Source organism: Zootoca vivipara, chromosome 8, assembly GCF_963506605.1.
Source record: "Zootoca vivipara chromosome 8, rZooViv1.1, whole genome shotgun sequence".
Lineage (NCBI taxonomy): Eukaryota > Metazoa > Chordata > Lepidosauria > Squamata > Lacertidae > Zootoca > Zootoca vivipara.
Window position 1 is genome coordinate 49,272,717 of NC_083283.1, and position 27,382 is coordinate 49,300,098.

Below are 27,382 nucleotides of genomic sequence, written 5' to 3' on the forward strand. Positions count from 1 at the left end.
TTGATCCATTCAGGACCCCTAAAACAGCAATTTAACATGAATTTTACTATTTAATGAGACCATTGATCCATAAAATGAAAGCAATAATCAATGTACTGTACTATAAAATAAATAAGACAATATTGTAGATGATAAAAAATAAAATTATTATTTTCTTGCCTGCAATGATGATGTTGTTGTTGTTGTTGTTTAGTCGTTTAGTCGTGTCCGACTCTTCGTGACCCCATGGACCATAGCACGCCAGGCACTCCTGTCTTGCACTGCCTCCCGCAGTTTGGTCAAACTCATGTTCGTAGCTTCGAGAACACTGTCCAACCATCTCGTCCTCTGTCGTCCCCTTCTCCTAGTGCCCTCCATCTTTCCCAACATCAGGGTCTTTTCCAAGGATTCTTCTCTTCTCATGAGGTGGCCAAAGTATTGGAGCCTCAGCTTCACGATCTGTCCTTCCAGGGAGCACTCAGGGCTGATTTCCTTAAGAATGGATAGGTTTGATCTTCTAGCAGTCCATGGGACTCTCAAGAGTCTCCTCCAGCACCATAATTCAAAAGCATCAATTCTTCGACGATCAGCAATGATGATAGTCATAGTTTGGATGGGGGGATTATCCATTTCTGCAGTCACACAATCAATCAATCAATCAATCAATCAGAAGCTGAAATGGGTTTCACACAGTCATAAAAACAAATGTCAACCACAGCAAACTATGGCAAGTTCTTAAAGAAATGGGAGTGCCTCACCTCATCTGTCTCCTGAGAAATCTCTATGTGGGACAAGAAGCTACAGTTAGAACTGGATATGGAACAACTGATTGGTTCAAAATTGGGAAAGGAGTACAACAAGGTTGTATATTGTCTCCCTGCTTATTTAACTTATATGCAGAATTCATCATGCGAAAGGCTGGACTAGATGAATCCCAAGCCGGAATTAAGATTGCCGGAAGAAATATCAACAACCTCAGATATGCAGATGACACAACCTTGATGGCAGAAAGTGAGGAGGAATTAAAGAACCTTTTAATGAGGGTGAAAGAGGAGAGCGCAAAATATGGTCTGAAGCTCAACATCAAAAAAACCAAGATCATGGCCACTGGTCCCATCACCTCCTGGCAAATAGAAGGGGAAGAAATGGAGGCAGTGAGAGATTTTACTTTCTTGGGCTCCTTGATCACTGCAGATGGTGACAGCAGTCACGAAATTAAAAGACGCCTGCTTCTTGGGAGAAAAGCAATGACAAACCTAGACAGCATCTTAAAAAGCAGAGACATCACCTTGCCTACAAAGGTTCGTATAGTTAAAGCTATGGTTTTCCCAGTAGTGATGTATGGAAGTGAGAGCTGGACCATAAAGAAGGCTGATCGCTGAAGAATTGGTGCTTTTGAATTATGGTGCTGGAGGAGACTCTTGAGAGTCCCATGGACTGCAAGAAGATCAAACCTATCCATTCTTAAGGAAATCAGCCCTGAGTGCTCACTGGAAGGACAGATCGTGAAGCTGAGGCTCCAATACTTTGGCCACCTCATGAGAAGAGAAAAGACCTTGGAAAAGACCTTGATGTTGGGAAAGATGGAGGGCACTAGGAGAAGGGGACGACAGAGGATGAGATGGTTGGACAGTGTTCTCGAAGCTACGAACATGAGTTTGACCAAACTGTGGGAGGCAGTGGAAGACAGGAGTGCCTGGCGTGCTATGGTCCATGGGGTCACGAAGAGTCGGACACGACTAAACGACTAAACAACAACAAAAACAAATGAACCGAAAAAGCCTCAAAAACAAAAATGCAAAATAAATAGCAAAAACAAAAGCGCCAAACATAATCCATTCTGGAAGTCTGTTTGACTTCCGAAAAGTTTGAAAACCAAGACACAGCTTCTGATTGGTGCAGGTGCCCCAGAAACAATAGTTGACAGCCGCATCAGACATTCGGCTTCTGGAAGACATTCAAAAACTTGCTTCCAGGTTTTCGGCGTTTGAGTAACAAGGCATTGGAGTACCAAGGCGATTGAGAACCAAGGTACCACCGTATTCTACCACCTTAACAGACATGGCTTCCCCCCAAGAATTCTGGGAATTGTAGTTTGTTAAGCGTGCTGAGAGTATTAGAATACCCCTTATTTCCCTCACAGAGCTACAGATCCCATTCTTCCCTGGGAGGAGGCATTAATTGATAAACCAGTGGGAATTTTTTTAAACTACAGTTGGATTTGAGTGTGTATACGTGTGTGTGTGTGTGTGTGTGTGTGTGTGTGTGTAATTGCCAGCCACCTCAAATCTAAATAGCCCTTTACGTTTACATCGACCACCTCATTTCCAGTGTGCAATCTTTGGAGTATACAGCAACCCTTGTAACATTTTTCTTTGTAATCTCTAAAGAAAAAATGCTGCTTTGAAAAAGTTGGTGTTTTGCACACACACACACACACACACACACATTCCTATGTTAAAATTATGTGGTTTTTAAAACATCATGATTGCTCTTTATGACATACTCTCTTATTTAAAGTTAAAGCTCTCCTTGCCATTTCTCTCTCTTTATTCTTTGTTATGGAAGTTGATTGTTAATCCCACTTCACTTCCGCTTGTCCTGTCACTGTCACCTGGGAAAAACACATTGTTTCCTGCTGAATCGAAACAGACGTCAGTAGGATTTTCTGTGGCTTGGCATTGGATTTGATTCGGTGATAATCAGTGGGTTTTCCCAGGAAAAGCTGTGCGACAAATGAAAAACCATTCAGACCCATGCCTAGAGAGCACGGAACAAGCAGAAAACATATTGGACCTGTACTTTCTAGGCATAGGTCAAGTGGAAGCGTAGAGAAGCCCTAAATATCTATACAGTGGTACCTCGGGTTAAGAACTTAATTTGTTCTGGAGGTCCGTTCTTAACCTGAAACTGTTCTTAACCTGAAGCACCACTTTAGCTAATGGGGCCTCCTGCTGCCACCGTGCCGCTGGAGCATGATTTCTGTTCTCATCCTGAAGCAAAGTTCTTAACCTGAGGTACTATTTCTGGGTTAGAAGAGTTTGTAACCTGTGTTGTAGGTACCACTGTAAACTTTTTTCAAATGCACTTTCAGGATTTCATCTACCCCATTATATCTACCTCCTAGGAACCCTTAGGAAAATATTGGATATCTCGGTTTAAATAAAGCTACTTTCTAGATGTATAGAACTTTTTTCATATATATTCTGCTTGGTTACTCCTGTTCTGATAAAAGAGAGCTAGTTCAACACGAGACGAAAGTTAGATAAGAATAATCACTTCACCTTTTCCTCTGTGAACACAACACCCTGTAAAAAAGTGAGTTAAAAATTAGTTAAAGGAGAATGAATAGCTAATGCTAACATGTTGGAGGGATGGTGGGTGGCTTTGATAATTCACAGGCAGAACAGGGGGACAGATTCTACACAAGAATGTAAGCTTCTAAACCTTAGCATTTCCCCCCCCCCCCTTCTTGGCTTCAGTACACAAAGAAATCGAACGTAATTAAATTTCTTTAAATTCAGTAACTAGTCCTTATTTTTATGACACGATCAATTCAAAGAAAAAAACAGAATTTCACGATTGACTTTTTAAAAAGAAGAAAACAATACATGTAGATTTTAATAGTTCAATTATATAGATATTACAGAAGAGTAGGCCAGAGGAGAGGGTTAAATCCCTGGAGGGGAAGGTTGCTGTGGAAACAGAAGCACTGTCAGTCATGGGTTTACTGAGAAGGGCTTAGGTGAAAAAGTAGTTTAGAATTGGATAACTTGGTATGTAAAATCCACTGTTATTTAACAAAAATGGATATCCTTTCCATGTTATGATATGGGCATAAGGAAAGCCATATTTGACCTATCTAGTTCAGCATCCTTATTCCCACAAACCCCACACTCCCAATTATCTGTCCATTTTCTCACATGCACACTCCCCATTCTTCCATCATCCATTCATTCTTCCTTACACACGTACCACTCACCCATGTTCACCCACAATGTGGATCACCACATTTTATTAGCAATTCTTGTTAACTAAGCATCTAAGCAGCCATCCTTACCCTTAATCAGTGGCTCCCTTTACTAGAAGTGAGCTGTTTGTGCGTTAATGGTTTGGTATACTGCTTTGTAAGGATCACTCCTAATCTCCCGGTCAAAATGTTATAAGAAAAAATTGTTCAACAGCCTTCAGAAGAATTCAGTTAAGATGCTCAGGAGAAGAGTGGAGAAGGAAGCTTGTGTGTTTGGACTGGGATCATTAAGCATCATATCATATAGTTTGCCCTTGAGTTAAGCTTTTTCTTTTACCAATTGCAGTTTCCCAACCCCTTATGAGGATGCACAAGGCACTGTGGGAGGGAAAGAGAGGAGGGGGCAGTCTTGCTGTGTGAACAAAAGTTAACACACATAGTATTTGATATACTTTTTATGTGTGTTTGTTTGTTTGTTTGTTTGTTTGTTTGATATATCTATAACCCACCATTTAGGACAACTCACCGTAAGGTAGTTTCAAAAATCAAAAATGCTAAACGATTATACAGTGGTACCTCGAGTTACAACCACTTCAGGTTACAAACGCTTCAGGTTACAGACTCCGCTAACCCAGAAATAGTACCTCGGGTTAAGAACTTTGCTTCAGGATGAGAACAGAAATCATGTGGCATCAGCGCAGCGGTGGCAGGAGGCCCCATTAGCTAATGTGGTGTCTCAGGTTAAGAAGAGTTTCAGGTTAAGAACAGATCTCCAGAACAAATTAAGTTCTTAACCAGAGGTACCACTGTATTATCAATTAAAACCATAAACTATTCTGAAATATTTAATCATGATTTTAACAACAAAGAAAAGCAAGTAAAAAGTAAGACTGGAATAATAGGAATCAGAATAGAAATCTGGAAATCTTAAGGTAAGGAAAGTAAATAAGGATCTGGAGAGAAATCTGTGATGGTTTCATGTTCGGAAAATGTCATTGTTAAGTTAGGTCATGTTGACACTACTCCTTTTGTTGCATTCTCTCTTCTAATGATCATTTTAGTGAAATAATCAACATTACGTTTTTAGCACGAAAGAATTGATCTCTTATTAATAAAGTTTAAAAATGGTCTTACTACTAGAACAGTCTTGCAGTTCTCATATGCTAGTGGATTGTGCTTTCTGAAAGAGAATAATAAACAGAAGCACAGATAAAAGCCATTTGGAAACTTCCCCTTTCCTGGCCCCATCTGACTTAGTTTTTACGTTCATTGTGCTTTATTAATGATTCTACCCAGAAGAGACAGATGAAATTTGAACCGAGGGTAGAGCAAACTGAGATCCACACATGTAAACACAGCGTTGTGTTTGTTTCAAAATGTTATTCAGTATTTATTTGATTGTGACATTTTTTTCATTTGAATAACAAAACTTAAATGTTGTCAAATATATATGTACAGTAAATAGCTACACCCTCATTTTAGCCCTTTCCTGTACCACACCAGTAATTATCTACAGATCATCAGCTTCTAACTAGACACCACAAGTGAGCCCTGAAACAAAATGTTGTGCTGTGCCCTTGGTGTGTTTCCCTCCATTGTGTATATATTTGGGGTTTTCATTCATTCATTCATTCACTTTCACTCTGCTATTCTTCTTCATGCTGTGCTGTTCACTTGCACATGCTCTCTCTCTCTCTCTCTCTCTCTCTCTCTCTCTCTCTCTCTCTCTCTCTCACACACACACACACACACACACAGAGAGAGAGAGAGAGAGAGAGAGAGAGTCTCAAATTTCATGTCCTATGTTGCATGCCTTGAAGAAGCATTTCTCCTTTGGCTGGTGAGCTGCTCTGTGCTTCTATGAACTTGGGAGTATGTGCTCTATAATCCTTTTTGTTGAAAGAGCTCTTCAATTTGGATCTTTGAGGGTTGAACTCACCCCTTAAACTTCCTCTCCTATGGGAGATCCTAGAGCAGGGGTGGGGAACTGGAACCTGTGGCCTTCTAGATGTTTTTGCACTGCGGCTCACATCATCCTTTGACCTAGGGCTGATGTGAGTTGGAATCCAACAACCTCTGGGGGCCACAGGTTCCCCACATCGTCCTGGAGCAAAGGGGATGGAAACCATCAAGGGAGAGCATGACGCTGGCACCCACATACACATTTTTCATCTAGCCATTTTAGTGGGGTTGAACCCCTTTCAGAGGGTCACAATTTTAAATAGTTATACTTCTGTGTACCTTGTGGGTGGCATTATGATAATTTATATTTAAATTTTATAAAATAACACAAGGTTTACAAAAGAGATTTTCACACAGTGATTTTGTATTTTATTTTAATCATTTTTATTTCATTTTACAAATATGACTTTATAACAAAAACCAAATACATATCCATATAAAGATATTTCCCTGAATCTCGAGACTTCCCCTATCTCCTCCATGGGTTTATTCACACAGTGATTTTGTAGTTAAACTTGATTATTTTTTATTTAAGCAAAGGATGATTTTGGCAGTTCATTTTGAGTAGCCTTGTTAAGATGAATAAATTCTCTGAGATAGTATTAGAGATGGATCATCTGCCATCCAATTAAGGTCATTGCTAGCAATCCATTGGATTATCAGATTAAGCATTTACTGATATTCTCAAATACAGCTAATTGTTTAGACAATACTAATATAGATGAATTACAGCAAAGTCTCAAGTTAAAAATACCTGTAATTAACAATAGAAATAGAAATACTTTATTGTCACTGTACCACTTGTTTACAGTGAGATTTAATGAGCCCCCCTAGCCCCCCACAATCTCTCAGTCCTCATTTGTGTGCTGTCGTACGACCACCAACTCCAAACGTCAGCTGCAATGTTGCTGTCTTCCATTCAGCAGCCTCACAGCGCAGGGTAGAAACTTTTCTTGAACCTGTTGGTGCGCCTTATCATGCTTCTATATCTCCTGCCTGAGGAGATTAAAAAGGTGCTGGGCAGGGTGTGAGTCATCCCTGAGAATGTTCCTTGCTCTTCTGAGGCAACGGTCTCCCGCGATGACATCTAGCGGACTCAGGGGACAGCCCATGATATCGTGGGCTGTCTTCACCACCCTCCATAGGGACTCTCTGTCCATGGCTGGCAAACCAGCATACCACACTGTAATGCAGTACAATAGTACCTCAGGTTAAGTACTTAATTGGTTCCGGAAGTCCGTACTTAACCTGAAGCGAACTTTTCCATTGAAAGTAATGGAAAGTGGATTAATCCGTTACAGACTAGAAAAACACCCTCTAAAACAGCAATTTAACACGAATTTTACTGTCTAATGAGACCATTGATCCATAAAATGAGGGCAATAATCAATGTACAGTGGTACCTCAGGTTAAGTACTTAATTGGTTCTGGAAGTCCGTACTTAACCTGAAGCGTACTTAACCTGAAGCGAACTTTCCCATTGAAAGTAATGGAAAGTGGATTAATCCATTCCAGACGGGTCTGCGGAGTACTTAACTTGAAAGTACTCAACCTGAAGTGTACTCAACCCTAGGTATGACTGTATGAGAGAACACTTTCTATCGTGGACCAATAGAAGGAAATCATCAGTTGCTGTCCAACCTTGTTCTTTCGCAAGACCCTAAGGCAGGCCCCCAAACTGCGGCCCTCCAGATGTTTTGGCCTACAACTCCTATGATCCCTAGCTAACAGGACCAGTGGTCAGGGAAGATGGGAATTGTAGTCCAAAACATCTGGAGGGCCGAAGTTTGGGGATGCCTGCCCTAAGGAAATGAAGTCTCTGTTGGGCATTCCTAACCACCTGGGTGTATTGACCTTCCAAGTTAGGTCTTCACTAAGATGGACTCCCAGGTATTTAAAGGAAGAGACTCTCTCCACACAGCCCCCCCCATATACAACAGGGCTAGCTCCCCTCTCTTCCTCCAAAAGTCCAACACCATCTCCTTTGTCTTGCCAATGTTTAGATGCAGATTTTTCTCTGAGCAAAACGAAACATTAACCCTTTTTAAAATTTGAATGTATAGGAATGGTTTCCTCTTGAATGGGCAACATCCTCTTTCTAGATCTTTTCTCATTCCCTAGCTCATAAACTCCCTCCCAAAATTAAAAGCTTAATGCAGTGGTCCAAAAAGGACCTGGTTCATGTCTGATAATGCTATCAGAAGGTTAGAGGCATTCCAAATGCTTCACTGTCAGTCAGCAGTATAAGTTTGGGTGCATTTTCCTTCTAAAAGAGGAATGTGATGAGGAAACACCTTATTATTTGTGTTATCTATTGAAACCTTAGCTGAAGCAATGAGAGTTAATAAAGAAATAGGGTTACAGGTAGGTAGCCGTGTTGGTCTGGATCAAAGTAAAATAAAAAAATTCCTTCAGTAGCACCTTAAAGACCAACTAAGTTCTTATTTTGGTATGAGCTTTCGTGTGCATGCACACTTCTTCAGATTCTTCAGAAAGAAATAGGGGTAAAGGTGGTACAGGAAGAGTTTAAAATTAACCTGTACAGCTTTTAAAAATGGTTTTATTTATGCATGACCCAGTAAGCTTTTCTCAGAGACTTGAAATTAAAAAATTTTTTAGCAAAATGTTCATTTATAAAAAAAATCAAGTTTATAAAATTGGGATGGATGGGATTCAATATGAATAAGACTAAGAATAAGAATAAGTTAAGTAAACAATGTTTAACCCCTTGGAGCAATTCCTTAGTTTAAATACTTGAGGATTTGAGTCACACACACTCATGAGCATTTAATCATTCAATTACAGTATACAGTGGTGCCTCGCTAGACGAATACCCTGCTAGACTAAAAGTTCACTTAACGAAAGGATTTTCTGATCGGAGGTTGCTTCGCTATATGACGAGGTTTTCTATGGCCACCGCTTCGTCGTGCGAAGCGTGGCCATAAAAACCTATGATCAGAAAATCAGGGCATTCATCTAGCGAAAGGGGAACCAGCTGTAGCAAGGGAAGAAGGCAAAGGAAGATCAGCTGTCAGCGCCTCTCAGCTGATCTTCCTTTGCCTTCTTCCCTTGCTGCAGCTGGTTCTCCTTTGTGTTCCGTTGGTCTCTGCCCCGGCAGAGACCAGCGGAACACAAAGAGGAACTAGCGGGGGAGAAACGGAGGAGGGGGGAAGAGGAACGAAGGAAGGGAAAGCAGCCCTTTCTCTTCCTTCCTTCCTCTCCCCCCACCGCCAACAGAAAGGACAAATCCTGGGGTTCAGACAAGCTGCAAGTGCTTCCTCAAACCCCGGGATCTGTGCAGGCTCAGCAGCAGGGGAAGAGAAACGATTTCGTTCCTCTCCCCCCTGCCGCCAACAGCTTCATCTGATCCCCGCTGTGTCGGGCGGGGTGAGGGGAAAGCGGAGTCCGCTTCTCCCTCCCCCCGCCTGACAGAGCCGGCATTAGGCGGCAACGGCACCTTCTCGGCGAAGGCAAGCGGGCGGGCTAGGTGTCCCCCGCTTGCCTTTGCCAATGAAGCCTAAGCGCAGGTGGGATGGGGGGGGAAGCGGAGGATCTTTTCTCCGCTTCCCCCCATCCTGCCCAACACATTGGGGATTGTAGGGGGCTTCTCAAGCCCCCTACAATCCCCACTGTGTGACAGGTGGGATGTGGGGGGGAAGTGGAGGATCTTTTCTCCGCTTCCCCCCATCCTGCCCGACACATCGGGGATCGTACGGGGCTTCTCAAGCCCCCTACGATCCCCGCTGTGTGACATTCTATGTACCAAATGTGGGCACGCCATAGATTTGTATAATGGCATTATGATACTGGGAGTTTCAATCTCTTTTTGTTTTAGTGTCCGTGAACAATTTAGTATCAAGTGTTTTGACAATATAATTGCCTATGCCTAGCTATGAATCCTAGAACTTTGCTTATGAACAGTTGAAACATATATCCTGTATTTAGAGCTCATGCTGAACCCATACTGATTGTATCAATAAAGGTTTTGGGATTTCCTGAGCCAAGATTCTGCGTGTTTTGGCCAAAGGTGGGAGCCAGGACATAAGTAGTTTTGCCCTAAAATAAAGCTCATTTGGATGAAGATTATAAATGAAATTAAAGTTTTAATGCTCAATAAGGTATAGTACCAGCAAACCCATTTGTAATTTTGTTTCGCTGTATAAAAGACTGGTTTCTGCCGGAAGATAAGGAAATGACAGCCCATCTAATGGGGGGGGGAATCCCAAACCCTTACACTGGATGAGTGAATCATGAGGATATAGGAATTGGTAAATATAGTTAATTAATAGGATGAGGGAGGGTAGACAAGCAAATATTCTGTTTAATTAAAAATGGGAGCGTGTTTGCATTGTGTACAGTATAATAAGACACAGGAAAATTTAGGACCATTTTGTTAGCTGTCTTGTTTTTTTGGGGGGGTGCAATAAAATACATTTTAAAAAGAGAGTAGGAATGTGGTGAGCCAGGCCTGTTTGGGGTGAAAGCCTGTCTTGCTCTTTTGTAATAATGTAGGGCACAGGAATGGCTTATGAAAGCCAGAAGCATTTTATCAAGTAGAATCGGAGAGCTGAGCTTGGACAAACAAGACCTGCAGAAGCTTCTGCTGTTATTATGTAACTGAAAGCAGCTTGCCAGGAGGGATACCTAATATTTCCTTAAAGACAATAAGTTGCTCACCTGTACAGCAACCCTATAAAAGAAAATTGCCAAGAAGCGTTACCTCACTATTTCACAATATTAAAATTTGAAAAGATTTCATGATGGAAAAAAGCAGGAACGCCTGTGTACTTTCCTTAGCCAGTATTAGGGTTGTATATGTTAGGGAAGTATGAAAGCATGATAACTTGCCAAGCAAGAGACAATATATCATTGTGTAAGACTTTAAGTGACAGTTTAGTTGTTTATGTAATAAAAAAGCTGTTGAGGATCCATGTGTTTCCTGAGCTACACCAGTTTTGCCTGTGGAAAAGTATTTTAAAACTCTTTAAGATAATTGTCAATATTTAAGTACTGTATTACAATAGTGAATCCGCTCTTTATTAGCATTTAGTGGAGTTGATTCACTTGACTGATAGGTCACCTCACATGCAGCCATCCCAGTCTTTCCTTTGCTAATTGATTGAGGTGGGAGTGGGCTGGAAGAGAATTACTGTACTGAAATGCATATAGTTCACCCATTTCCCCATAATAGTTGATGTGCTTAGGCCTGACATGCATGAACTAAGAGGGAGAAGGACTCTGTTATTATATGCAATGGGGATCATTTTCTGTGCAGGTGCTGTTCCCACAATGGACTGGCACCAGGCCCTTTATATGATTTCTGTGATAGTTTACCTGTTAGACTGAGAAACGTTAGTAATATTAAAAAGTAGTATTTAGCAACTCCTGATATCCAGACCTTTCACATTAAACATTTCCCCAATTACTTTGTATTTCACAGATCCCTCCCCTAGTTAGGCTCTCTCTGTCAAAGTGGTTTGTTAGTCTGTGCTAAAAGAAAATCTGACCTATACAATATAACATTAATTTAAAGAATCCATACTATAAACTATATAGGTCATTCACAAACTGTGTGAGGGTTACGTTCCAGGGATGACGCATATATGCAAAAATATACATAGTCAAACAAGACCCTTCAAACTGACCCTACACAGCCATCCTTATCTTCTGTGGCTGGCATTCATAATGGGTCACACACACACACACACACACACACACACACACACCAAGCCTTGCTTACTGGGCTCCAGGATGCTCCCATGAGATATTGCAGGGCAACTAAGAGCCTCCCTAAAACCAAGTAAGCAAATCTGAGTTTACCTGCTCAAAAAGAACTTTTAAGCTCTCCACCTTCCATGAATTTTGTGCAATTTCAACCTGCCAATCGCCAACCATGTAAAGTTGAAATTATTATTATTATTATTATTATTATTATTATTATTTGAATAACCTGGAGGTCTCGGGGCAGATCACAGAATAAAATAAAAATAAAAATCCACAAAATACATAATCAAAATAAAAACAGCCACCCAATAACTCCCCCACCCCCGAGAAAAAAAAACATTTTAAAAGGGCATAGAATGTCAATCAAATCAACCAAATGCCTGGTTAAAAAGCAACATTTTTGCCTGGCACATAAAGGTATATAATGAAGGTGCCAGGCACCCTGGGGAGAGCAGTCCACAGATGGGGAGCCACTGCGTAGAAGGCCCGTTCCCATGTTGCCACCCTCCGTTCTTGAGTTAAGTGTGTGTAAGTTAAATGTGTGTAGTGTTCTGCCTCTATAATAAATATATAAAATGTTTAAAATAGTATGATTGTGAAGTTTTTCATATTCACAATTAGGGTTACCATATTTCAAACAGTGAAAATCCGGACAGAAAAGTTGTTGAATTTTGGGGGGCAAAATCGGGGGGGAGGTGCCATTTTTGAGCTATTCTTATGGAAAATTGGCAGGCATGGGCTGCCATACTTCCAGATTTTCCCAGACATTTTACTGATTTCCGCCAGGACACTGTTAGAGTCAGCAGTATTCTGGATATGTCCGAAAATCTGGACGTGTGGCAGCCAATTAAATCAGTTTTGTGTATATACAATATACAATAAAAATGAAAAGTAAGGAAGATGAAATTGCAAGCCCTTTAAAGGCTCTGCAATTTCATTAATATGTATGTTAAATATTTTGGTGGAAGTTAATGTGCAATTATGTGAAGTCCTAAAGAACAGAATTCTTTAACATAACGGGCTCTTTAGAAGATCTCTAAATAGACTTGGAAGACTATTAAAAAGCAGCACCACAGTTTCATATAAATTCCTGTAGCAGCTTTAGATTTGAAAATGGCCTATTTCACACTTCTTAAATTACATTTGTGTGTTTCTAGACTGTTTCCCACTTTTCAACTCCACCTCCAATGCTGAAAACCAGTTTGGAGAAATAATACTTGCTGATTGGAGTGGTGCAGTTTCATATAAATAACAAATAATTCATTATATAGTTTTAAGTATACTAGATTTTAATATAAAACATAATTGTTTTGGACTTTTAAAATCCTAAGCCAGGAAAATTAACTGCAGATATTCCATCTGAATTTAGGACTAATGTAATTCTCTCTCAGCACTTCTAACATGCTAGCTCAGAAGTAAAACTCATATATGGAAAGAGTGTGAAGCTGAAAATTAATTCATTAAACAGCAGAACATTATCAACAGCAGAAAATGTTAAAATCCCTTAAATCAATGCTTGTGGTAACATAAACTCACAAATCAACATATAAAATGCCTGGGCAAAGTTAATACCTCCCTTCTGCATTTGTAACCCTAATGTCTTATGCACTAGGCAACTCTGTTGACATATAATAATATGAATTTCCTGTATTTAAAAAATGACACACACATTCATTTAAATTGTTTGAGAAGAAAGATGTTCCAGATGATTTAAGAATTTCAGTTCAAGGTTTGTTTGTTTTTGTGAGCTGCAGGCTTATCTTTTGAGGAATGTGTTCTATAACATGCAGATTCAGTCTCTGTTTCACCCTCATTAAGTTCAATTTATGTCTCCAATCAAGGTCTTAAAACCTGATGCTGCAAATGAAACTGACATGGCCTTCTCTCCATTGTGCCTTCAGACTATCAGCTGCATCTGGCCTGCCAGTGTCTGTTGTACAGGTTGAGCGGGAGTCATGTGTAGCATGGTGCAAGGGAGAATTGTGCTATTAGTCATCTATCAGTGCTTATGTACAGTCAATATCAGGCTTCCTCCAAACTCAGCCCTCCAGATGTTTTGAGAGTACAATTCCCATCATCCCTGACCACTGGTCCTGCTAGCTAGGGATCATGGGAGTTGGAGGCTAAAAAATATCTGGAGGGCCGAGTTTGAGGAAGCCTGGTCAATATTATACAGGACACATCCAAGATACCTGCACAGCCAAATTCCATACATTACACTAGCCCCTGAAATAATTGCATTTTCTCGGCGACAAAATGACTACAATCCTGTCCTGTTACGCAAAGCAGTCCTTCATTACGGCAAGATGAGGGACTTGGACAGGATGTTTACTGTCCCCAACACATGTTACACAGTATGCACTGCCTAGAATTTATTGAGGAAGTGTGAAATAGGATGGCAGAGTATGTGTGAGCAGAACTTGAACTGCAGCTTCGGTTTCACTGAGAGTATGATTCCATTGTTTTGCAATTTAGAACAAGTTGCTAAAGGTCTTGGGGATACAAATGACTTACACAGAAGTTATCTATGTGAAGGTATACTGTTCAGAATTCATACCAAGACACACACACCCTGAAGTTAACAGAGTCCTCTTTCCCCACCCCAGAGGCACAGCAGGTGGCATGAGAGGGCATTGCTGGAAATGAGAGGTCCATGCATAGCTCCCATGTCCCCCAACTAGTCCTCCCTCTGTTTGCCACACAGGCTCCTCATAATCTGAAGCATGAGTAACTTGAATGGCATGTACATGGAAGGCTGGGCAAAAATATGTGAGACAAGCATGGATCTCCCATTCCATACTGATGCCCCCTCAGACTGCTCGCTCGTGTAACTGGGGGCGAGTGGGAAAGCTTTGAGATCTACTGCTGTGCACATCCGTTACACCTGAACTCAGTTGGATGGAGCCCCAAGTGATTTCATTTTGCAGAAGCCTGTATAACCTTTAAATTACAGAAATAATAAGAATAGTATTAGTTCTATTTTTGGGTACACTCTGAATAATTTACAGCACATATGAATCAAGCAATTTCAAAGGAGAGAAAATTTGGCTTAAATGTGCATTTGGCAATAGCTTTAAACAGTTCCTGCACCAATTAGCAAGAAATGTTCTTCACCACCTGATATTTTAAAATGATGTTTCCCCCCCTGCCTGTTTTTTGTGTGTGTGCTGGGGGTTTTTTTGGGGGGGGTTGTGCCTGGAAATTGTGTGGTAACAACAGTAGGAATCCTGAGTGTTCCATGTGAATAGTTTTGCTGTAGATATACATTTTAACCTTGAAACCGTGGGAGTCTACTAAACTCTCTGTGTAAAAGACAGTTTTCCAGATATAAATCTTAATATTGTTTATATAAGGACAGGGGTTAATGATTTGGCTCAGAAGCCAAAAATATCAGTTGAGCTAAAATATGGTTTATACACTAAATTTAGCTGTAAAATGAACTCTCCCCAAATCCACACCCCTATCGATGACTGCTTCTGTATTTAAATGCCAACTTACCAGTAAGTCAAATATGACAAATAGTTTTGAACATTATTACGTTAAAAGAGAATGTTTCCAGAACCTCCCTGGAGGCTAGTAGACATGGTCTTTTTGCCAGTCAGTGAGTTCATTGCTAAATAGAAAACAGAATTTGGAATAATGACTGCTGATGTCACCAAGGGCACTGATGTTTGAGGTTCCCGAAAACGGGGAAGCATTGCTATTTCCAATTGCAGTTCATAAAAAGGATGATGTATTTGAGGGACTTATTTTCCCAGATGCAAGGTTGTGGGTTCCCAAGGAAGGCTGATAGCTTCCACCCCTTTCCAGCTTTCTGACAATAATGTTACAGATCTGGGGTAACAGAATTTGGGGGCAAGGACACCTATAACTGCTAGAATTAGTGAATGTTAGAAATTAATAAAAGGGTGGAATTTAGCTGATTTTTTGAGTACTGAAGGGAAGATGCCAGGCCAGTGGAAAAATACAGAATAAGTTCCCTTTCCAGGCCAGGGCCTCACCTGGGATAAAAGTCATTAAGCATGGCAAAAGGTGTTGATAGCCCATCACAGGGAAATCCTTGGGCCTGTGCCAAAGGAGGTGGTTAGGGTTATGCTGAGCAATGATGTAATTACAGGGAAATAGTCATCTTTTAAAACTGGGCTTGGAATAGTGGGGAGAATGGGTGAGCAGACAGGGGTTGCTTGGCAAGGGGTTTTCTGGAAAGGAGAAGTAGGAAGTCGAGAGAACTTTATACTTGGGGCTGAAGGGCAGATGCCATGAGGGCTGGCTGAAGACAAGCCTGGAGCAGAGGCACAGAGATGGCACTTAAGAAGCCTCTGCATGCAGTGCTGAGCTGCTGTGAAGGATGAGCCTTCTTCAGATAAGAATGCTGTCAACTCCACACACTCGCCATCTGTGCCCAGGTTGTAAAAATATGTTAATAAAGCCCATTTTAAAAGACAGGACAGCCTCCGCTGCATCTTGATTCCCAATGGAAACACGACCCTGAATGAGCGCCTGGAACCTGCCAGAATTTTGCTCATTTCCTCTCTCATTGAAAGAGGAATAACTTTGGCTGATCTTTAGATTGTGATCTAAAGAACCTTCAAAGGAATTTAATCTCCTGAGGTGTACAGGGGTAAGGTAAAGGTAAAGGGACCCGGACCATTAGGTCCAGTCATGACTGACTCTGGGGTTGCGGCGCTCATCTCGCATTATTGGCCGAGGGAGCCAGCGTACAGCTTCCAGGTCATGTGGCCAGCATGACAAAGCCGCTTCTGGCGAACCAGAGCAGCACACAGAAATGCCGTTTACCTTCCCGCTAGCGGTACCTATTTATCTACTTGCACTTTGATGTGCTTTTGAACTGCTAGGTTGGCAGGAGCTGGGACCGAGCAACGGGAGCTCACCCCGTCATGGGGATTCGAACCGCCGACCTTCTGATCAGCAAGCCCTAGGCTCTGTGGTTTAACCCACAGCGCCACCCATGTCCCACAGGGGTAAAGCACTCTTAACTGCTCTTTAATCTCCAATCCTAAATACAAATAGTTTGGTACATGTTAGTGAAGCATTTAAATATGTGTTTGTCACAGATTAATACCTACTAATAGAAAACTAGTTTGACTATATTAGAATCATAGTTTGCCTCTCTCATTGTGTTGCTGAAATATTGTTTAATGAACACATTTGTAATTTCTTTCAGTGAAGACATTCTATAATGTTGCTGCAGCAAGTCTCTAGACTTGCTGGAGAATATGTTTTCTGAGGTAGACTCAAAATAAAACATTTTTGTTTAAATAAATCTCATGCCCCCATATCTCACTAAATCTCGTCATCCGATACAAACTGGCAACCATTTTATAATCAAGGCTGTCTAGCTTGAGGATTTATTGTATGTGTGACAATGCAAATAAATACTCAGTGAATATTTCAATATTTGAAACTTTCATAGTAGAGCAAAAAAATACTTTCCAGACAAATTCTTAAAACCCTAATTTCCCACTTGAGATACTGAAACTTGTGTCCCTTATATGTAACGTGAGTTGTAACCTATTTATGTAACTATTAACTGTTATATGTAACGTGAGTTACATATAACAGTTAATAGTTACATAAATAGGTTACAACAAATAAACTGAATTTTATTTTAAAAGGTTGTTAGAATTTGAATCCATTTAAAGGTATTTGTTACCTTACAAGACTGAAAACCAGAGGTGTAAACTACCTGTATTTAGAATGCAGTTTTGTTGTTTGCCCAAATGTAATGTGAGCTGGCACATTTCGTTTAGTTATTGCTGCCCTCTGCAGGTTGCTTAAAGTATAATGAAAAGGGAGTTTGATGCTTGGAAAAGTGGAGATGAACTTTAAATGCAGTTTTCTAGTGACCAAATGATTTGTTGTAATCCAGAATCAAAGGGAAAGGGATATTTGGGGGGGGGGGGAGAGGAAGGAAGGAAAATCCAACCTCAGCCACATCTTAATAGCTACAAAGTTCTGATAACAACCAGTTGGAATAGAAACAGTTCAAAGAAAGGAGGAGCCAAAAGTTGCTGAGTCTTCAGCAGAGCGTACAATAGAGACTCGGCAGTCCCAACTCTTCCTTTGCTGCAGCCTGATAGAAAGGCTATATAATATGGTGTCTCTGTAGAGTTCAGATAGGGATTTGTCATCTTTTCAGTGGTACAATTATTTTAGACTCTGAATTTAATTTTTTTTCCAGGAGGGACCTTCATTAGATGGTAATGTGTATTATTTCACTTACTTCAAAATGTGTTAAGCCATCCCTAATGCTCATTTTGCTGAGTGGAGCACTGGGCATCTGTTTCAAACATGGTACATTTCAAAAGACAGCCTGAAACGGCCCTATACACCAGGCAAATTAGGCCCAGCAGGCTAAAGATTCCCCAAGGCTGGTGTTTAAGATTGTTGTCTTGGTAGCATTTTGAAAGGTACCATGTTCCTGACAACCAATCATTCATAAGGAACCTACTGTTTCTACTAGGATTGTATTAAGATGTTTTTGAATAGTAAAGATGATGTTGAAATTAGGATTAGGATTTTTATTATTATTATTTGTACCCTGCCCATCTTACTGGGTTGCCCCAGCCACTCTGGGCGGCTTCCTGCATATATAAAAGCCTAGTAAAACATTAAACCTTAAAAGCTTCCCTATACAGGGCTGCCTTCAGGATGTTTCCCAAATGTTATATAATTACTTATTTCCTTAACATCTGATGGGAGGACATTCCACAGGGTGGGTGCTACTACCGAGAAGGCCCTCTGCCTGGTTCCCTGTAACCTCACTTCTCACTGGGAGGGAACCGCCAGAAGGCCTGGGAGCTGGACCTCAGTGTCCGGGCTGAGTGATGGGGGTGGAGACTCTCCTTCAGGTACACAGGGCCGAGGCAGTTTAGGGATTTCAAATAAAAAATCCTTTTTATGCATTACTTTTATAAAATTATATATATATATATATATATATATATATATATATATATATATATATATATAAACATAAACAGTTACAACGGTTCACATTACATTGATTTCAGTGGTAGTATTAAGCACATGCTCCAGGATTTTCAATTTCAGCGTTTTTTTTTAATATAATTTTTATTCATTTTTACATAAACAACAAATAAAACATACATACAAATAACACATATAAATTTTCCATAATTATTCACATTGTTATTTTCATGGTAAAGGGACTTCCCTCAGTTCCCCCCCCCCTTTGAGCTACATTATCCATTTGAATATTTAGCAGGTCCCTCTTCTAAAATCTTACGCTATATTAATAATTCTTAATAAATCATTCTATCTTAAAATTATTTCTCATACACTGCCGAAAACCTAATCTCTGCTTTCTTGAAGATACTGTAAATTAAATAATACAATTTTTCTTTAAATAGTCTCTAAATTTCTTCCAATCTTCTTCCACCTTCTCCTCTTTCTGACGCGGATCCTTCCAGTCATCTCGGCGAGTTCCATATAGTCCATCATCTTTTTCTGCCAATCGTTTATTGTAGGCATCTCTTGCACTTTCCAAAATTTTGCTATTAATAATCTGGCTGATGTTGTGGCATACAAAAAGAATATACAGTCCTTTTTTGGAATCTCATCTCCACCAATTCCTAGCAAAAAAGGCTTCTGGTTTTTTTAATAAAGGTGTTCTTGAACACCTTTTTTAATTCATTATAAAAAAAATTCCCCAGAAGTCTTTTATCTTGGGGCTCAATTTCAGCAGTTTAGAAGGGTTTCCTTACAAGTAAATATCCACTTTCTTTTTATGTGTGAAACCTTAGCTCCAAACCTTTTCGGAACAGAAAAAAAAGTGCAGGTTGAAATCTGCACTTTTGTGTTTTCTGCCTACATAAGATAAATTTTAAGATTGCTTGTCAAAGAAAGTGTCAGATGTGTTTCCAAGGCAACTTACTAAAGATACTTAGAAATCTAAAGATAGATATAATAATGTCAGTAGCTAAATAATATTGTTCATCTTGGTCTTCTTCTCTTTAACAAATGTGAAATATTTAAGATAGATTCAGAAGCCTTCTGTGTTCTACCTATTGCTGTTTTGGGCAGTTTATTGCAGTTAGTTCATGTTAGAGCAAAGTGATAAAGGAAAATACAGTGAGATGCACAGGGAAAGCAAGTTCCCTGTTGGCAGGCGGGATTGACTTGTTTGTCCTTCCCATTTTCTCAGCCATATAACTTGATTCAAAATTCTCTCTCAGGTTTTATGTTCTAGACCAGGCACCCCCAAACTTCGGCCCTCCAGATGTTTTGGCCTACAACTCCCATGATCCCTAGCTAACAGGACCAGTGGTCAGGGAAGATGGGAATTGTAGTCCAAAACATCTGGAGGGCCGAAGTTTGGGGATGCCTATTCTAGACCAGTGTTTCTCAACCACTGTTCCGCGGCACACTAGTGTGCCGCGAGACGCTGGCTGGTGTGCAGCGACGTGCAGCGACGAGAAGGGCGATTTGCATTGTCACGTGCCTGGCGGCCGCCAATTCACTACACTGACCCAACGGAAAGCAATATTTCTCCTCCTCTTTCCCAAAGCTCAGTGCAAATGAGACTTACCCGCCAGAAAGCAATATTTGGCAAGTGTTTCTTACAGTCATAATTATAATATAGGGCGGCACAGAGTTAAATTTTTTAACTTTTTTAATGGTGGTGTGCCTCGTGATTTTTTTCACGGAACAAGTGTGCCGTGGCCCAAAAAAGGTTGAGAAACACTGTTCTAGACAAACAGCTCACTTTGCTGCAAGGAATGTTTGTGGCCAAGGGTTGAGATGGATTACTTCTTTAAGTAGCAAGCCTGTTTAAGGCATGATCCTAAGCACAAGTAAATTCCCCTGAACCCTGTGCAACTGATTTCTAAGAAAATGTGCTACTTCAGTGAACTGCAGGATTCTCACGAAAGCTGTATGAAGTCAGTTCAGCCTTTTTATGTGGCAGCCAAAGGCAGCACTGTTTACTGAGGTTTCATACCTAGACAAATAAATGTTTGAGTGTAAAGTGTTGTTCAGATTTTACAAAAAAGCACAAGCAATTTATTTTTTTACATATGCAAACATAGATACCCTGTATATATTAAGATGAGAGTTGCATATGGTTTGGTGTATTATCATTAGAAGTTTATCATACATCTGATGCAACTAGAACTTTTGAGCAGCATATAAAGATAGTGTGTGTTTAAAAACAAGTGCCTTAGAAGAACCTGTCATGCAGAGAGTCTAAATACTTACATGTGAGAAGGAAGGTTGTCAGGGTCCCAATGAGGCTGCAGTTGCCTCTCCACTAAAAACCTCACCCCTCTGCCCTGCTACTACGCATGGGGGTGGGGGGGAATTCATCTCACAGAGGAGGGATTGACATGGAAGTAAAGTACAAAGTACCGGTACCTTGCCATTTCCAACCTTGAACAAATCTTCACTTTGCCTTGTAACTTTCACTAGATTTTGCCAAAATAGATACTTTGTGGAGGAACTGTGATCAGATCTCCAAATGTCGTGTATTTTCACTTAGAGCTGCTGCTATTATCCCTGCCAATTTGGATCCGGGCCGTTGTTCTGAGGGAGGAGTTAACTCTTTTCTCTCAGTACAATGTGAGTACCTCTTCTGTTGCCACTCTAGCAGCAGTTTTGAAAGGCGATTGGAGTCAGGGAAACAGCTGTGCTTAAAGCAGTATCACAGCCCAGATAAAAATCTTAAGGTCCTTGTACAGTGGTACCTCTGGTTACAAACGCTTCAGGTTACAAACATCACTAACCCAGAAACAGTACCTCAGGTTAAGAACTTTGCTTCAGGATGAGAACGTGCTCCGGCGGCATGGCGGCAGCAGGAGGCCCTATTAGCTAAAGTGGTGCTTCAGGTTAAGAAGGACCTCCGGAACTAATTAAGTTCTTAACCAGAGGTACCACTGTAGTTGCACTGGGCAAAAGGAAAATGTGTTGGAAGCTCCAGTCACAGAGTAGTGTGACCCTTCCACAACTGTATCCTACAATATGGCATCAGGAAAGGGGGCTATATGTCTGTTTTAGTGGCATCATAAGCCTTAGAAATAGGTGCCCAAGAACACTCAGTGTCATATCCAGCCAGCACTCCAAATTACAATAGCTCTACTATTGTGGGAAAGAGAGAGGTTTTAGGTTTATCCTCTAAACCAGGAGGGGGTGTGTCTAATCTGTTGCCCTCCAGATCTTGTTGGACTCCACATCTCATCATTCCTGATCACACTAGCTGGGGCTGTTGGTACCTGGAGGCCACAGTTTAGCCACTGTTGTTGCAAAACTAAAGTGGTTTATTGAGGAGAGACATATAAGCCTGCAAATGAACAACAGCTTCTCATTTCCTGTAAACTGGAAATAACCTAGCACTTCTCTCTGCTTGATGTCTGCTCTTCTTTAAAACTTTAACACCACACTTTTATTTCCTGGTAGTCAGCCTGTTGCCATAGCAACAGGTGTTGGAAATTCAGGTAATATGAGTCAGGGCTAATCCTGTTAATACGTACATCTTTCCTAGGAGCCTTGTCTTGGTTCTTCCCTGTCTTATGCTTGTAGCTGTGCCCTGTATCCCTTGTGAAAATAAACCTTTTGGTAGATTCATAGGGTTCCTAAATCTAAAAGTAATGCAGGGCAGGTTATCTTGTTCATAGTTTAAGGAGGTTAAATATTTTAAAACTCAAGTAAAAACATTAACAAAATACCAGAACTGAGCCAAAAAAAAATCCAAGCAATTGTCCACATGCAACAAATATAAATAATAGGTGAGCTCCTTCGTTAATAGAGTAGCCCCATTGAAATCAGTAGCCCCATTGAAAGACTTCAGTCTTTCCATTTTAATGGGGTCAACTCAATTTCTTAGTTGGCCAATAAGATGGGTAATCTAACAATAAATATGCATTATGGTTTTTTAAAAGACTATTTTAGAAAGTGAAGGTGCCGTACTGTTTCTGCAGAGATACACTAAACAATGCACATCCACAGGGTTCTTATAGTAGTTGCCTAAACTTCGTTTGCTGCATTAGCTTTTTAAAGTTCCGTATATCACCTTTTACATCTTTCTTCCCAGGTAATTAATACATTTGGATTGTATAGGCTTTTATTGGGGGCCCTTGTACTGTAAAAAGTATTGGATAAATGGTGTTTTGGCTGCAACTTTAACCATGTTTCTTAGATTACCCACCGTATGTATCATAATAATAGTGGGGATGAGGCAGCTGTTATTGGGTTTTTTTTAGATATATTAGTTTTTCCATGGTTAACAGCTATGTTTTCTTTCAGCTTTCTAGAAAGAATAGACAGTGTCAGTCTGATTGATTACACACCTACAGATCAGGTGAGTAAAGTGGGAAACAACTGGCTGTGAACTGTAAGCCATCTTCTTCTTTTAAGAAAAAATGTGTCCAGTGGTGTCCATGTGCTGAGAGAATAAAACTGTCAGTGGAACAGGAATGCAGTGTCTGGTATTTCTCCTTGCATGCTGTATGCCACTGAAACTTGCTCTGGGTTCCTGAGGGACCCTTCAGGCTTCAAAAAATTGCCTCCATCCCTGTTCTACTGGTAGATTTGTTTCATGAGTGCACAGACACCACTGGAGGCAACCCATAGTATTTAATTTTAAATATACTAATTTTAAACCGTTTGGTGGGGGGAATGTCTCAAATGAAGGATGAGTTAATTCTGTCATGTTTGCTTCCTTAAAATTCAGAGATCACAATCACAGAAAGAACATAGATCATTTGTTGAAGTGTTCTAGTCCTTCGTGAATTTAGTTTTTGTAAACAACAATGGCCTTTTCCCTTCCATGCCACGTGGCAGACAGCTTTTGAAACTGTGGGCGGGGGGGGGGGCACACATTACAAACAATTTGTTGTACTGCGGGGTGGAGGCATCCATTCAAAGAACAACAGTAAAATAGTTCCACCTTGCTTGATTCTAAGCATGTCTTCAGATCCTGGCCAGTATCAAAAAGTAAATATCACCGACTCCTTGTTTGCATTTCCTGATGCCCAAGAAGCAAAACACACCAGCCCTTTTCACTGCTGATTGTGAGGCATGTGCCACCATGGTGTCTGGCATAGTCACAAAGGCATGCCTTTTCAGAGGAAATTTAGCCAGATATGGTAAGAACTGTGTAGTTTGAGAAGTTACAGAGAAAAGAGAGCCAGCTGATGAAACAGTTGTGTCAATTCACATTGTGCATCAGTTGCACTGAAATGTTGATATATCAGTTAAAATTGTATAGTCCAGGGTAGACAGTGTGATGCCTCCCAGATGTTGTGGGCAACAATTCCCACCAGACCGAGCAGAATGGCCAAGAGTCAGGGGCTGATGAGGGTTGTCATTCAAAACATCTGGAAGAACTACGTTGGCTATTCCTGTACTCCCAGTATAAACAAGTGCATTTTTAAACCAAAAAACTACATACTTCTGATTCTGTTTTTCCTTTCCAGGATCTCTTGAGGTGCAGGGTTTTGACATCTGGGATTTTTGAGACAAGATTCCAAGTAGATAAAGTAAACTTTCAGTGAGTACACTAGTACTGTAGTAATCTGTAATTTTGTCATCATGGTATAGGCGACCAAATAGACTTTTAAAAAAATTATAGAACCATTTTTTTCAAATAACCTTGTGGGCTGCAACAGGATTGCACAAGAGAAAAGAAGAGCTTGAAACGTATACAACAGCTTCATTTGTTGCACAAGCCATTGCTGATTTATTTTGGTCCTTGAACTTTCAAATTTCAGATGAGGTATTTCCAAGGCTTTATATAATGATAATGAAGGAGTGGAAGTGTTATATCACGAGATCTAATTCAAATAGCACATTAAAATCATTGGGTTTTGAATTTTTATATTTGATACCTACAAAAGCAATGATAGCTACTACAAAGAGAAGTTTAATTAAAATCTAGGCTATGTTTGCTGTTAATACTTTTTTCTAGTCTGACTGCAGCAATGAAGCATTACCAATGAATCATTTTAATACTTTTACCCATTTGAAATTTTTGGTATATTATGGAATGTTCTCAGGCCTTAAAGATACGCTGCATCTCAAAATAATTACATTCTAAACAGTGCTTATAAAACTCAGGTAAAGCTGAATAACTTTCTCAGCCTTGTAAAAGTATTGTAGGAATGTCAAGTTAATTCCTTCTGTCCTATAAACCACTAGAGCAGATAGAGCAGGCACAGGCAAACTCGGCCCTCCAGATGTTTTGGGACTACAATTCCCATCATCCCTGACCACTGGTCCTGTTAGCTAGGGATGATGGGAGTTGTAGTCCCAAAACATCTGGAGGGCTGAGTTTGCCTATGCCTGAGATAGAGGATACGTGCCTTTTTTCTCAGTAGACTTGTTTGTCCCACATTCTTGTTTCATTTTGGGTCTTGCCTTTGAGACATGTTTGTAAATTTGCACTCTCAGCCAGACTCCCCCCCCCCTTTTCACAACTGATCTTTGTTTCCCCAACTATCTGTTAGTATATAAATAAAATATTTTTGGGAAACTCTGAGCGAATGTTACTTTTTTCATGCAATAAATACTGCCATTTCATTTGGGAGTTTAGCAACATAGCATGCAAAGTGTAACTTTCCTTGTGCATGCCAAAACGTAACACCCTCTGGCTTTTCAACAGCATGTTTGATGTAGGTGGTCAGAGAGATGAAAGAAGAAAATGGATCCAGTGTTTTAACGGTAAGTAATATATTCACATTATGTGTTCTAAGAGCATTTCCAGCCCCCTTATTTTATGTTGTTAAGTGTACATAATTTAGATTGAGCTAAGTTTGTAAACCTTCAGAAATCTTTACCATTTTGTCTGTATATCCTAGATTGCATTCATATAAATACCATCATAAAACATGTTTATTTACTGTGACAATGAATGCAACACGGTAAAAATCTTATTCTCTGGGTGTTCTCCTCTCCTCTAGATGTCACAGCTATTATCTTTGTTGTGGCCTGTAGCAGCTACAACATGGTCATAAGGGAAGACAACAACACAAACAGATTACGGGAGTCCCTGGACCTCTTCAAAAGTATCTGGAACAACAGGTAAAATTCCCATACGACAGAGCAACTATATTGGGAGGGGGGAAGAGTATGTACCATTTCTAGCTCTCCATAACTCTGCTGCCACTAGGCAAGCACTGGCACACTGGGCTGGGATGGGATACGCAGAGAGTGAAGATCACTTTCTGTGCTCCCCATCCCCCACTACCAGTGGTGTCGCAGCGGAGGGGTGGTGCGCCCCGGGTTCCATGTCTGCAGGGGTGACAAGAAGTCACCCTGTGGGGGCTCTCGACAGTACGAGCAGCCATCACGCCACCACAGCCGCATGTGGAGGATCCTCTGTCCGCGGCTGTAGCAGCGATGGAGGGATCCTGCCACCGTCCGTATGGAGCTGGAGCGGCACCGGCAGCAAACCACTATACAGCGCATGCGCCATACGTAGCGAAGCCGCACATGCGCCCTACATAGCGACATCCGCCCCGGGTGTCACAACGCCTTCCTTTGCCCCTGCCCACCACCACTGGGTGAGCACTGGTGCAGCAGGCGGGGGCAGGACGCATCATGTGATGCCAGGCCCCCTCAATGGGGGGCAAGTTGGCACCCCTGCTTCTAAGCTTCCTTGCCTTGCTTCTGTGTTGCCAGAAGCAACTGGCTGACTGCTGTTGGAAATTAGGACACTGAATGATGTTTGTATGAGATTATTCTAACATATGGGTCTTTGCAGGTGGTTACGGACAATTTCTATCATTTTGTTTTTGAATAAACAAGATATGCTGGCTGAAAAAGTCTTGGCAGGGAAGTCTAAAATTGAAGATTATTTTCCTGAATTCACACGTTACACTGTACCTGAAGATGGTGAGTTTCTTATCTGCATTGTGATTAAGTAGCTAGGGTAATTTTTGGTTTCCTTTAATGTCATGCATAAATTCTTTAAATAAAGCTATGTCACACATATATATATCAAAGCAAATATATCAACGCAGAGGTTAAGATATATTTTGTTCCAAGTAACACTAATAAACCTTTAGACAACTAATAGGCTGGTTAGTTTAGATGGAAGTGTGGCCTTGGCTTGGCAGTCACCTAAGAGAGGAAAACCAGCAAGGAAGGAGGAAAGAGTGGTGAAAAATTCCAGCAATTGGGCTGAGCTGCAAACTATCCTCAGAACTAGTGGGTTCTCAGTAGCACCCACTACTTCTGCCGCAGCAGGTCTGAGCAGAAGATCTGACAAGATACACCAGTCTCCTCTGCAGCTCTGACAGTCACCATGGTCATGATGGAAGCAATTAACAGCTGCTGCCTCAGACAACCTTTTTGGCAAACCCCTTCCTCTTCCCAAACTTGAAGAGCTCAGAAAGGTAGTTCTTTCTTGACTTTGCTTGCAGTTTCAGAGGGCCATAGTTCTATATTGCAACAGGTTCCAGATTCAATCACTAATATCTGAAGGCAGGACTAGAAAAACTCCTCTGTCTGAAGCTTTGGATAACTGCTGCCGGTCAATGAAGACAATACTGACATGGACAAATAGCTTTCCATATCCCCACATTTCAGAATGCCTCTGCAGGTCAATGAAGGTCAGTACAATATCAGAAACAAGTCCCAGCACCTCCCTCAGAGGTAGGGTGGGGCCACTGGCAGGCACAAATTTTGGCTGACTACCAAGGTCAGATTTGTAGATCCCTGCCCTTGTGGAGCCTTGCTAACAATCCTCTACTCTCCCACAATATCTTTAGC

At 40.8% G+C, this 27,382-nt stretch overlaps 1 protein-coding gene across 4 annotated transcripts in view; it reads left to right on the forward strand.

Annotated features, from left to right (window-relative positions):
* The window catches only part of GNAL (G protein subunit alpha L), a 124,803-nt gene that overhangs the window by 90,832 nt on the left and 6,589 nt on the right, over positions 1-27,382 (forward strand). For all 4 annotated transcript variants that reach the window (XM_035124705.2, XM_060277912.1, XM_035124706.2 and 1 more), the window contains exons 6-10: positions 22,916-22,970; positions 24,088-24,161; positions 25,272-25,330; positions 25,570-25,690; positions 26,373-26,503. In XM_035124705.2, the coding sequence (XP_034980596.2) occupies positions 22,916-22,970; positions 24,088-24,161; positions 25,272-25,330; positions 25,570-25,690; positions 26,373-26,503 (440 nt within the window). The remainder of the gene's footprint in view (positions 1-22,915; positions 22,971-24,087; positions 24,162-25,271; positions 25,331-25,569; positions 25,691-26,372; positions 26,504-27,382) is intronic.